We start from the raw sequence: 13,327 nt of genomic DNA, 5'->3' as shown, positions 1-13,327 counted from the left end.
ATATATGTGTTAGCATACTGTATTTGTTTTTCTCTTTCTGACTTACTTCACTCTGTATGACAGACTCTAACTCCATCCACCTCATTACAAATACCTCCATTTCATTTCTTTTTATGGCTGAGTAATATTCCATTGTATATATGTGCCACATCTTCTTTATCCATTCATCTGTCGATGGACATTTAGATTGCTTCCATGTCCTGGCTATTGTAAATAGAGCTGCAATGAACATTTTGGTACATGACTCTTTTTGACCTATGGTTTTCTCAGGGTATATGCCCAGTAGTGGGATTGCTGGGTCGTATGGTAGTTCTATTTGTAGTTTTTTACGGAACCTCCATACTGTTCTCCATAGTGGCTGTATCAATTTACATTCCCACCAACAGTGCAAGAGTGTTCCCTTTCCTCCACACCCTCTCCAGAATTTATTGTTTCTAGATTTTTTGATGATGGCCATTCTGACCGGTGTGAGATGATATCTCATTGTAGTTTTGATTTGCATTTCTCTAATGATTAATGATGTTGAGCATTCTTTCATGTGTCTGTAGGCCATCTGTATATCTTCTTTGGAGAAATGTCTATTTAGGTCTTCGGCCCATTTTTGGATTGGGTTGTTCGTTTTTTTGTTATTGAGCTGCATGAGCTGCTTGTAAATCTTGGAGATTAATCCTTTGTCAGTTGCTTCATTTGCAAATATTTTCTCCCATTCTGATGGTTGTCTTTTGGTCTTGTTTATGGACACTTCTGCCACACCCTCCTGGGCCCCTCCTTCCCCTTCCAACAACCATCTTCAACGCCCCGTCACCGTCTGGGTCATAGAGGCCACTTCAGAACCAGAGCACACAAGGTATATTTTGGCCCTCAGGGTTTACCAGAGAGAAAAATAGACGGAAATAGAGCAAACCAAAGCCTGCCTTTGCTTAGCGAAATATTCCTCCCTTCAATTAAGGGGAAAAAAATAAAAAAAAATTCCTATTTAGGGAAGTAAGGAAAGGCAGTGATGATCATGAAAGTTCAAAGTCTAGTTCACCCAAGAAGTGAATCTGAAAGGGCAGGGTAAGGAAGAGTGTAGAGGCAACGAAGAATCCTCTTGGGATCCCAGGAGCAGATGTCCTTGGTAAATAAGACATAAAAATCGGAGCATTGGTATGCCCTGGTTCATTTGAATTTTGATTCCAGTTGATTCCAGGAGGCTCGCAGCCTCCTGCACGGACTCGGGAAGAGCCCGCCAGCCTAGGGGGCGGGGGGCTGCGGTCCTTTCCTGCCACACTCTGCCGCCTCCTCTCTCCTCCGGTGGCGGGGCGCGTTTGCAATGTGCTGGGACCGAACTGATGCTTCTGGGAAACGAAACTAAGCCGCTCTAAAGTTTCCAGCTCGGCTTTTTGTTTCCCGCTCTCCGCGGTGTCCCACGCTGGGCGCGGCGCGGGGCGGGGCCGGGAGCCGCCGGGGCGGAAAGGCCCGGGAGGGTGCGAGAACAAGGGGTCTCTGTGCGGCGCCCGGCCCCGACGGCGGGGGGGGGCGGTCTGGGCTGGGCTGGGCTGTGCTGGGCGGGGCGGCCGCTAACCGCGTCTCTGTGCGTCCCGCAGGCGGGGAGCCCGCGCCGCCGCGCCGGGCAGCCGGCGATGATCACCTAGGAGGCTGGCGCGGGCGGGCGCGAGCGGCGGAGGAGCCGGGCGCGGCGACACGCGGCCATGGAGCGGGAGCCGGCGGCGGCTGAGGAGCCCGGGCCCCCGGGACGGCGGCGGCGGCGGCGGCGGCGGCGGCGGCGCAGGGAGGTCAGGACGCGCACGGTGCGCTCCAACCTGCTGCCACCCCCGGGCGCCGAAGACCCCGCGGCGAGCGTGGCCAAGGGCGCGCGGCGGCGGCGGCGGTGCGGGGGCTCCCAGCACCTGGCCGACAACCGGCTCAAGACCACCAAGTACACTCTGCTGTCCTTCCTGCCCAAGAACCTGTTCGAGCAATTCCATCGCCTGGCCAACGTGTACTTCGTCTTCATCGCGCTGCTCAACTTCGTGCCGGCCGTGAACGCCTTTCAGCCCGGCCTGGCACTGGCGCCCGTGCTCTTCATCCTGGCGGTCACGGCCTTCAAGGACCTGTGGGAGGACTACAGCCGTCACCGCTCCGACCAAGAGATCAACCACCTGGGCTGCCTCGTCTTCAGCAGGTGAGCGGAGCGGGCGGGGCGGCGCTGGGTCCGCGCAGGGCCGGGGCGCTCTCGGAAACTTGGCGTTGGGCGCGGCGTGAGTGGCACGGGGTGGGGAGGCCCGGAGAGAGCGGCTCAACTGTGGGCGGAGGGCCGGGCCTCGAGGGGCCGGGGGCCGAGCCGGGACTCTGCGACTCGGGTCGCGGAGAACAAGAAACCGTAGATGTCGGGGTGCAGGGGTACCCTGTCCTTGATTGTCACTCAGACGCCGCTTCTGAGCCTAGGGATCCCAGGGCTGGAATCCAGAGGCAGCTGGGCGTCCTCATTCCCAGTCGCTCCTGCCTTATAAGTAAAAAGGAGGGAAATCTATTCCCAGGCGCCCCAGCCTGAAGTCCCAGCCTCAATCTTCAGCCAGGCTCCAAGCGCCAGGATGTTGAACGACTTTAACAACCTACACAGGAATGAATGTAAAGCTCGGTCTTAGATAACATTTCGTCTTGGGGCAACAGAGTGAAACTGCCGCCAAGTTCTGACATGCCAGGCAGAGACCAGTTAAAAGGGCAGGAGTAGTAACAGCGGCGTCCATCCATTGACGTGAGCTGTGAGCAGGCCACCCAGCTAGGTGCCATCCCATAGTTGACTGTTTAGTTTTTTAAAAATTAACCCCAGTTTCCAGATGGAAAGACTGAGGCTTTGAGGGTTTTTCAAGTCCTGTCCACAGTTAGTACCAAGGAATGTACTTCCTCTGGGCTCCTCCTGCTCCTTCTCTCTCCCTGCACCTCTCTAAAGTTTTGGATCCTCAGGCGGGACCTGTCTGGGATGCTTCTGTCTCTTCTCTCTTTACACTCCCCACCCCAAGAGAGCCACTTGGCTGCATGCCCATCTTGGAGCTGCGTCTAGTAGTGGAGTCCACCTCAAGACCGCACCCCTCAGGAAGGCAGATGGTCTTGGCCTCCATCCAGAGCTCAGCCCATCTTTCCCTCCTGTTGTCTTTGCTTGAGTCTCGGTGTAGGGGCTGATATGGGCCTCTGAGGTGAAGGACATTAGCCTTGTTCAGCCACCATCACATGTGAGCGGACTCCAGGAAGCCCCTTGTACTCTCAGTGGGCCATGGTTATTCCTGCCTCTTAGGATAGTTTAGACAAAGACCATGAATGCCTTTGAGTATCTCTGACCCTCCCAGCAGCACTGATTGTGCCTTATACTTATTTTACAAATGAATAAACAGAAGTTCAGAGAGGTTAAGTAGCTTGCCCAAAGCCACACAGCTGCTATGTAGTAGTATTAGAATTTGACCCAGGTCTTCCCGACTTTACAGCTTTTACAATATTCTGGTGCTTGTGCTTCTTAAATTTATATAAGAATCAGCCTGAGGAGCTTATTAAAAATAACAATTTAACAACTTGAATTTAAGAATAAACAATTTAACAATTCTCAGGCTCCAGTCCCCAACACATCTGATAGGCTCATCTGGAATTGGGCCCAGGAATCTGTGTATTTAATTAGCACAGAGGTGATGCTTATATCATGACCCACTTTTGAGTAATGCTGCCTGCTTGCCATCAAGGGGTACCCGTTGTCCAGTCAGCAAGCATGACATTGATAGAAAGGGCTGTGGGGTTTCCTGGCTCCTGTTCCCCAGGCTCCTGAAGCCAAGAAGGGAGGGGGCACCCTTACGCAGATGTCCTCAGGGTCCCCCGTTCCAGCACTCCAGTCTGTTCTGCTCACCATGACCCCAATGGGGCTCCAGGTTTTAGTCTTTACACATGTATCACTTTTTGTTATTACTCAGCTGGTAGCTCCTGTAGCCTCCTTTTTAGGAATACTTAGGCCTCAAGAAACAGTTTATTTTCAGCTGATAAAGTGCTTTCGACCCATGAAGTCAATTAACCCTTAAAACAACCATCACCCCCAACATGCCCATGAGAAAACTCAGAGTGGAACCCCGAAGCAATCTCTGGACTCCATGGCCTTGGAATGCTTCATGGGATTCTGAAACCTTCATCTTCCTTGTGGACCCACCCATCCGCATTCTCTTCCCCTTCTGCCCTGACCTGACCTGGGTTCTCAAAAGCTGGGTACAGTCCTCGGGGGCAAGGCCTTGGGGATAATGGTGCTTTCAGGAGGAGTTCCCCAGAACCTCTCAGTTCCCAAGTCAAATTCCTTGAATGCTTTCCTGGGGAGAGAATTGGCCTTCTTCCTGGGGAGGCTCCGTGGGTGTGAGATGGTGGCAGCTGTGTGTGGAGAGGAGGCCTGTCTGGAGGAGAGCCATCCCTTTTCAGAAGCCAGGTCAAACTTCTCTGGGCCCAGAAAGTCTGGGATGGGTGTTTTCCGGCCTAGGCTTTGAGTCCTGTGGATGTCTGAGCCCTCCCCGTCCTCCGATTGCATTCCACGCCGCATGTGGCTGCCTTGCTGCTGTTGCCCATCGGCTCAAACCAACACCCTGAGCTCTTCCTCACTGAGCCAGACCCAGGCCAGGCTCTGGAGAAGGGAAAGTCTGGGTTTCACCTGGAGCTTACCGTGGGGACCGATTGCTCCGTGGGGCATGTCCGTGGGGGTCCTGGGTGGGGCTGCTAGCCCAGAGAGGCAGCTCAGGAGACTCCCTGCAGAGCGCACGAGTCTGAGGACCAGGGAGCGTGGCGCACGTGACAGAGTCAGGGCCCCCTGAGACTGCAACCAGGTCTTAACCTGTGCACAGGGACGTGTTTGGCCTTGAAGTCAGGATCTCAGAGAGCTGGCACTGAGGCTGGCCAGAGAAGCCTGGGAAATGACATTTTATGTCAGGCCAGAGTTCGTTCAAGGCCTTTGGTGACTACAGAGGCAGTGGCCCCACAGTGGTGCACAGTCAGGGTCTGTCCTGTGTTGTGTCACTGCTCTGGTGGCTGTGAAATGGGGCTTCAGTCAAGTGCATGTAAATGCAGAGTGAGAGCAGACTTTAGTTGTGGAAGCCTGACCTGTTGACAGTGTCTCTGGAGGGTTGCTTCTCTGTGTTCTGACTGGAGCGTGCAGTGCATCAATGATTTGTACCGTTATTTATGTGGTGTGTCCCCGTAACGGAGTCCTTGGGTCCCCTCTCTGTGAGAATCCCCCATCAGGCTTGCTGGAAGTGCAGGTTCCCAGGTTCTCCTCCCCCCACCCCTGGGCTGCTGAGCCTCTGGAGGTGGGAGAGCTGGTGTCCACATCACGGCTTGGTTTGCACGAACAAACCTGAGTGGAGGTCCTATTTCCACGGCCTGAGCCCACGGTATCACCTCCTGGATTTCAGGCTGTGTTTAGGAAAACCCTCCTGAGCCAGCAGGATAAGAGCGCAGTGGGTGATCCTGGGGGTTCAGGTCCTGCCTGTGGCCCCCACCCTGGGGGAAAGTCAGTCTGAGCATCACTCGGCTGTGGGCTAGTGTGATGGGGGAGGCATGGAAGCCCTTTCTGGTCACGTAGACCTCCCTGGTGTTGGTGACAGTTGGCTGGAGAAGCCACCTCCTTCTGGGCACAGGTGGAAAGAAAGGGGATGACTGAGTTCTGTCCCCCTTCCCTCCCAATGTGACCTCAGGTTTCTGTTGCTGGGGGGCTTGGAGTTCACTTTAGCTGGCAGGCATCCACCTCCAGTACCAAGTGAGCATCCAGCTGGGACAGGGCAGGCGCCACCAGGGGCTGGGATGAAGGGGGCAGCGAATGACCACACGTCCCAAGGCAGGTGGGACTGACAGAGGAGAGGGGACAGGAGTGCAGAGCCAGCCCAGAGAGTGGCGGTTCTGGTGGTGGGAAAGCAGAGCATGGTTATCAGAGGAGGAGCTGGGGGGAAATTTAAGAAGAAACATTCCTGGAAGGGGATTTGCCCAAGAGAGGTGAAGGGCGGAAGCAGGGGTCCAAGCACTCATCCACCTCTTCAACCACAGGGCGGGGGTGTAACATGTTAAAACCAGAAACCTCGCCCTTGCTGCCAGAAATGGAATGAGCCTCAGAGTGGCACAGCTTGAGGTGGGGGTCCTGCCTGGCCGAGACTCTGCACAAGCCCCCCTGCCTCACCTGCACTCCATTTCCTAACTAGTCAAGTGGGGTACTGGCCCCAGGTCCACGTGTCCCTTCTGGCCCTGATCCTGTGGCCCTGGGAGAGTTTGGCACCCTTGTGCTATGGGCTCCCCACCCTCTGCCCAAACCCTGCCTGGGTTCTTGTGTAATGTTTTTTCCCTTTTGCTTCCATACACTTTGAGATAACTCAAACACAGGCACCTTTCAGTGTCTGTCTCTAGGATGATGGAAACAGCAGCGTTTCTGCATGAATTAACCCAAGATGACTTTTCCCTGAATCTTTTGGGCTTTGGGGGCTCTGTTCTTGGATTTGAGTATGGCATCTTGGTGTCTTTCCACCATCTTTTGGGAAAACAGGTAGTCAGGGCGTACTCTAATGCTTATCTTGGAATTACTCTGATATTTGTCTCTTCCCTTTCCTTTGATTCTCGCTTTGTTTCCCCATCCCCAGCTCATCAGGGTTATCTGTCCAATTTGCTTACCCTGGGCTTCATGATTTGTTTTTTCAGAAGAGCCTGAAATGGGACCTGACAAAGTTCTCCTTTTGTTTCTGTCCATTTATCTTGTCTTGGTCCTCCTTTCCTCCCTTTCCTGGAGAGTCCAGTCTCTTCCTCACCAGCAGCAGAAACATTTTGCCCCTGGGAAGCACAGCATCTTTGTCTTATTTGGAGTAAAAGATTTGAAGAAGCAGAGGTACCAGCGCAAGACCCAGGGGACAGGGACGTATCAGGACAATGCAAGTCTTCTTTAAGCAGGGACATCCCTCTGGTGTGCTAGGTTGGGGGATACTTGAGGAATAATATTTGGACATTGCCATTCACATGGTTTTTTGAAATAATTTTTCTTTTGATACCTTTCATGAGTCATAAATAGGGTCCAGTTATAGAAAAAGAACCTATCTTTCCCTAAAAACTTGGTTGCCCTCAGGAGTTAGTCTTGTTCATGGGAAGGTTCTTTTTATACTTGTTAATATGAGCCAAGTGTCTTAGTGCACAGTTCCATCTTAACATCTCCTGATGGTCCTATTTTCACATCCCCATTTCACAGATGAGGAAACTGAGCTTCAGGGCTTGATAGCTGCCTTAGGGGTTCCCTATTAGGAGATGACAGTGCCATGGCTTGAGCCCAGAGTCATCCTGCTCTGACTCCATGTTTGTAGTTTTCTTGTACTTGTCATCTCCACCTCCTAGAGCAGTATGCTTCATTTAAAAAAAACCCAAAAGACAAAACCTTCAATATTTTATTTATCTCAGAGTATTTTCTAATTTCCCTGGTGATTTCTTCTTTGACCCATTTTATTTAGGAATGTTTTAATTTCCATATATTGCTGACTTCCCCAAATTTCATTGTTATTGATTTCCAGTTGCATTCTATTTACACAGATAAAGAGCAGTGCACAGATAGGGAACCTCTGTGTCTCCATCACCTAGTTTAACAGTTAGCACCTCATGGCAACATTGTTTATCCATATTGCCCTCACTCCCTCACCACCTTTTATTTTGAAGCACATCCCAGACATCAGGACATTTCTTCTGTAATGTTTCAGCATTTATCTTTAGAAAATCAACAACTATTTAAAAACCTAAACTACAATACCATTATTATAAAGAATTAATATTAATTCCTAATATTATTAAATACCCAATCAATGTTCAAATTTCCACTTGTCTCATAAATGCCATATTTTTTTTTCAATTTGTGTGTTTCAATCAGATCCAGATAAGGTGGCCTCATTGCAATTGGCTGATCTGTCTTTTAGGGCTCCTTTACTCTTTTGATTTCCTCCTTTAAAATTCCCTTTCTCCCTCTCTCTCTCTCTCTTTTTACCCCTTGCAATTTGTTTTATTTATTTTTCCCCTTGCAAAATATATTTGAAGAAACTGAGTTATTTGTCCTGGAGGGTTTCGCATAGCTTGAATATTGCTGATTCCTTTCCTGTGGATCATGTAACATATTTCTTTCTACTGTAATTCCTGTGAAGTGGTAGGTGAGTCTCAATGCTTTATCAGAGTTTCATCAGGTTCAGGTTTGATTTTTTTTTTTTTTTTGGTCAAAACCACAAGCGTAGGTGGTGCACTTCCATGAGGAGGAACATAAAGTTCCTTGGTCCATCTTTTTGTGATGTTAGCAGCCATGATGATCATTGCCTACATCCATTTATTTGCTAGTGGTTGTGAAATGATGGTGGTCTAATTCTTTCATTTATTATTGGGAATACTTTCATAAAAAAATTCTTCCCCTCATCTACTGCCTGGTTTCCCAGTGGTACAACTCATATAGGAAAGAGAGAGAAATGCTTGATTTGGATCACTAGCATCTTCCAATTGGAACTAATTGGTTTTCTAAAATGTTTAAACTTTTTATTTTGAAATAATTTTAGACTTTATAGAAAAGTTGCAAAAATAGTATACCCCTAACCAACCTTCCTCTAATTTTAACATTTTACTTAGCTGTACTCCAGTTATCAAAACTAAGAAATTAACATTAGCACAAACCTATTAAATTAAACTACATTTTTATTCAGATTGAAATGGTTTTTCCATTAATGCAGTAACAAGTATTGGTCAGTCCTTTGGGTACTGATCCTGTATCCTGCCCCCTTGCTAACTCATTTATTAGACCTAATACTTGTTTTGTGGATTCCTTAGGATTTTCTATATATGATCATGTCTTGCTCCTGATCTAAGGGTGAAAACATTCAGTCTTTCACCATTAAGTGTGATGCTAGCTGTGGCTTTCTTATGGATGCCATTATCAGAGAAAGTTCCTTTCTATTCTTTGTTGACTTTGTTGAGGTTTTTTTTTTTTTAATTTTATTTTTTAAAATCCAGAAAGAGTGTTGGATTTTGTTAAATGCTTTTTCTTCATCTATTGACATGATCATTTGGCTTTTGTCCTTTATTAAATTAATATAATGTGTTACATTGATTTTTCTTTTTTTAAAAAAAATTTATTTATTTATTTATATATATTTTTTATTTTTGGCTGTGTTGGGTCTTCGTTGCTGCATGTGGGCTTTCTCTAGTTGTGGTGAGCAGGGCTACTCTTCATGGCGGTGCATGGGCTTCTCATTGCAGTGGCTTCTCTTGTTGCGGAGCACGGGCTCTAGGTGCGTGGGCTTCAGTAGTTGCGGCGTGTGGGCTCAGTAGTTGTGACTTGCAGGCTCCAGAGCACAGGCTCAGTAGTTGTGGCACACAGGCTTAGTTGCTCCGTGGCATGTGGGATCTTCCTGGACCAGGGCTCGAACCCGTGTCCCCTGCATTGGCAGGCGGATTCTTAACCACTGCACCACCAGGGAAGCCCCTCTCATAGTGGTTTTGATTTGCGTTTCCCTGATGGTTAGTGATGTTGAGCACCTTTTTGTGTACCTGTTGGCTATTTGTATATCTTCTTTGGGAAAATGTCTATTCAGGTTTTTTGTCCATTTTAGTTGATTAGTGGCCTTATTATTTTTGACACAATTCTTTGAAAGCTTTCAGTGGCCTGAGAAGCCCAATATGTCTGTTCTGTTCTGCCATGCTGTGGTCTGGCTGGACCTTCATCTGATGGTCATTCATTATGGTGATCAGCTACTCTGCAGGTTTCATCTTTTCTGGAAGGAGTCAGGTGTCTCATCTGTGGGGGCAGTACTGCCTCTAGGTGTGTTTGCAAATATTCAGTTATCACAGTGACTGCCAGCCTTCCTAGGACTTGGTGCACCTGGACCAGGGTGCTGAATGGTATGTGATGCTCTTGCCTAGTTCTGGATAGTGCCACCCCATAAAGAACGCCCCTGTCCCCAAGACCAGTCAAGCCCTCATTGAAAAGCACTTTTGGAAGACATTTTAAAGACAAAGCTTATCCACGTTTCTGGATTCCTTGACTTGGGAAGATTGAGAGAGGGCTGTGTGTCTGCTAGGGTTCTGCCCTTTACAGTGGGGTGGTCCAGCTTCTTGTTGAATTCCCTTAACAAGGGAGCCCATTGTACTTATTTGTACAAGACTTACCTTGCTATATATAATGCACTGAAAGAATTCACAGGAAAAATGGAGAAGCTGTTTTGATCTTTGCTTTTTTAGAATACACTTAGCTTGGCTTTCTATGTTTACTTGTTTTGCATTTTCCCAGAGTACAGTTTGTATACATTGCCCCCGACATACAAGTTGAAGTAGATATACTTTTAGCTAAAACAAAGACCTTTGTCATTAGCCTGTGTAGTTTTACCCTGGGTAAATGGACTGCTTTTGAAAGCATTTTGAAATATTGAAAGTAGCTTGCGGACTCCCGTTGCTAATCTCATGGACCCCTGATAATCTCGGGATGCTCCTGGTGGCTCAAGTATCTTCTTAGAAATGCACTTCACTGGAGAAGCACTACAGGGACATGGTGACATTAAGGCATTATTTGTTTAGATTAATAATTAGAAAGCAGTGTGGTGAGTTTTATAAATCCATTGGATGTGGTAAAATCCTTTTTTTTCTTTGGTTTTAAAAATATCAATGAGTTAAATTCATTGACCTATTTGCAACAACAACCTACAGTAGGTCCTTGGTTTTCAAAAGGAGAACAAGTCTTGAGCAGCCAGGGTGGCTTCCTCCAGGAGTGACCTGCGTGCAGGGCTCCTCAGAAGAGGACTTCATGGCCCTTCTGAGATTCCAGAGCTTAGAAGAGTAGGAACGTCCCGTCAGCTCAGGATCTGCCTTAATTTTTCTTCTTCTTTTCTTTTTTTTAATATTTATTTACTTATTTTGGCTGCACTGGAGCTTAGTTGCAGCATGAGGACTCCGTAGTTGCAGCATGTGAACTCTTAGTTGCTGCATGCATGTGAGATCCAGTTCCCCTGACCAGGGATCGAACCCGGGACCCCTGCATTGGGAGCTCAGAGTCTTACCCACTGGACCACCAGGGAAGTCCCATCAGTGCTTTTCTGATGGAAATTTCTGCTCCTAAAGGACTCTAGTATCTGAGGGGTTAACGGAATGGGAGGAAGCCCAAGCTGTCACCAGGCGCTTTTCACTGCTCTTCTGTCCCGCCCTGTGTTTCTGTGTGCTTCCATGACAGCTAAAGAAAACCAAGTTCAGGAGAGTTCAGTTTTGGTTCCAAGTTCTCTCCTTTGTCAGATGTGACCTTGGGGCTCTTGGCGGCATCTGCCCCATGGGTCAGCTGCAGATGGGGACGCGGGCGTGGCGCATGCAGGTGGATCCCACCTGAGCCGCCCTGGCTTCGTGTCCTGCCAGCCTCCTTCGGGTGGTGCCCAGATGCAGGGTCTTCTCCGGACGGTGAGTGGGCGGAGGAGGGTGCCCCGGGATTACTCAGGGTGCGGCCACCTCCCAGTCTAGTGCTGTTCTCTCCAGCGCCCGGGCGGACACACAGATGGGGCCTCTCCCCTTGCCCTTGGCCAAGTTGGAAATCATTTTCATTTCAGTTACAAAATCCATCCACTTTCTCTATCCCGGTCATCTTCAGGACCAGTGGCTCAGGAAATCTGTTGACTCAGAAAGCTCAGAGCGATCTGAGGCAAAAAGACACGGCAGGAAGAGAGTGGGTTGTTGGGAGGGAGGCAGCGTTCCTCTTGGGATGCTCTCAGCTTTTGTCTCTGAACAAACAAGCCATCTTTAAACGTGTGCAAGCGATTTGTTCCCTCTTCATTTAACAGCCTCAGGATACACACAGCATGTATTTATTTTATAAAAGAGTACTTGTGCTAAACGGCACGATAGTTTAGTAGATGTGTCTTGTTTCTTATGACTAATTGGTAGCAGCCTAGGCCCTAGCATTCCATATTGCAGTTATCATCCTCATTCTTTTACTTTCTTTATTTATTTTGCCGTGACAGACTTTAGTCAAATCAGATGTGTGCAGCTGTTCCTGGTATATTGAGACTGGCATTGTAACGTTTTCCACTTACAGTGGTTTTTTGTTTTTTTGTTTTTGGAAAGAAAAATCATTGCTTTTAAGCGGGGTGGAAAGTTTGATTCATTACGTTGAGGTCTGGTTGCTGTGTTGCCTCTTTAACAGGCTTGACGCTAGGCCAGGGCGCCAGGCCCGGGACTCCTTCACATCAGCTGAGCATCAGGGTGGGGCTGAGTCCCGGGGCTGTGGCTGCCCCATGGCAGGGGCGCCTTCCTGGTTCTGTGGGTACTCCCCACTGATCGCTGTAACCGCCCTGCTTCTGGCCTTACTTTCTTTTCACCCTGTTTTCTGTCTCATTGATCTTCTGTGACTTAATGGGAATTCCTTCACAGTGCTGCAGGGCTGGAGGAGGGGTGGGCTGCTGCAGGGACCGCCATGTCTGTTACTCTTGGCTCTGATCCCAATCACTGCATACAGTGGCATCTTAAGTCAGTCCCTGCTTCTTCAGGCCCTTGTTTTTTAATTGTCTGTGTTCAGAGGCTTTTTTTTTTTAGTTAATTAATTAATTAATTTATTTATTTATGGCTGTGTTGGGTCTTCGTTTCTGTGCGAGGGCTTTCTCTAGTTGTGGTAAGCGGGGGCCACTCTTCATCGCGGTGCGCGGGCCTCTCACTATCACGGCCTCTCTTGTTGTGGAGCACAGGCTCCAGACACGCAGGCTCAGTAACTGTGGCTCACGGGCCTAGTTACTCCACGGCATGTGGGATCTTCCCAGACCAGGGCTCGAACCCATGTCCCCTGCATTGGCAGGCAGATTCTCAACCACTGCGCCACTGGGAAGCCCTCTGTTCAGAGGCTTTGACATCTGGCCTTCGCCACCTGTGGGTGGATGGCTCCTCCCAGGACCAGCCAATTCCTAGAGAGAGCAAAGGACTGGCCAGTGAGTGTGTCTTTCATATGCAAACCAACCAATCCAGAGCCCACACCCTACACACCCTTTTATCAGGCTGTCACACTCAGGGCCCCCAAACCCTCAGGGCCAGGTAGCAGACAGCTGAGGACAGCCCCTATGTCCCAGAGCCTACTGATACTATTCCTGAGCCTGGTTACCCTGCCTCACCCTGTCCTTCCCACGGAAACCACAGTGAAGTCTCTTGCCCACGTTTTCCCCCCACTCCTCTGCCTCCTGACTGCCGTGGTGCTTCCCCCGTGGCCTCTCCTCCTGGGAACTGAGAAACAAACTATCTTTTCACTGGCAGTGTCTCCTGATCTGTTGGCTTCCCCACACCTGAGTAACAGTAACCCTACATTAAGATGTGTCTCCAC

At 49.1% G+C, this 13,327-nt stretch overlaps 1 protein-coding gene across 3 annotated transcripts in view; it reads left to right on the top strand.

Annotated features, from left to right (window-relative positions):
- Nucleotides 1-812: 812 nt before the first annotated feature.
- ATP10A (ATPase phospholipid transporting 10A (putative)) overlaps nucleotides 813-13,327 on the top strand; it is a 185,939-nt gene continuing 173,424 nt past the window's right edge. For 2 of the 3 annotated variants that reach the window (XM_082450197.1, XM_082450196.1), the window contains exon 1: nucleotides 813-2,164. In XM_082450197.1, the coding sequence (XP_082306323.1) occupies nucleotides 1,692-2,164 (473 nt within the window). In that variant the 5' untranslated portion in view covers nucleotides 813-1,691. The remainder of the gene's footprint in view (nucleotides 2,165-13,327) is intronic. The other variant, XM_082450195.1, reaches the window with a different exon arrangement.

The sequence above is a fragment of the Balaenoptera physalus genome (genome assembly GCF_965194825.1).
Source record: "Balaenoptera physalus genome assembly, chromosome: 2".
Taxonomy (NCBI): domain Eukaryota; kingdom Metazoa; phylum Chordata; class Mammalia; order Artiodactyla; family Balaenopteridae; genus Balaenoptera; species Balaenoptera physalus.
This window is presented reverse-complemented; position numbering and strand designations above follow the sequence as displayed.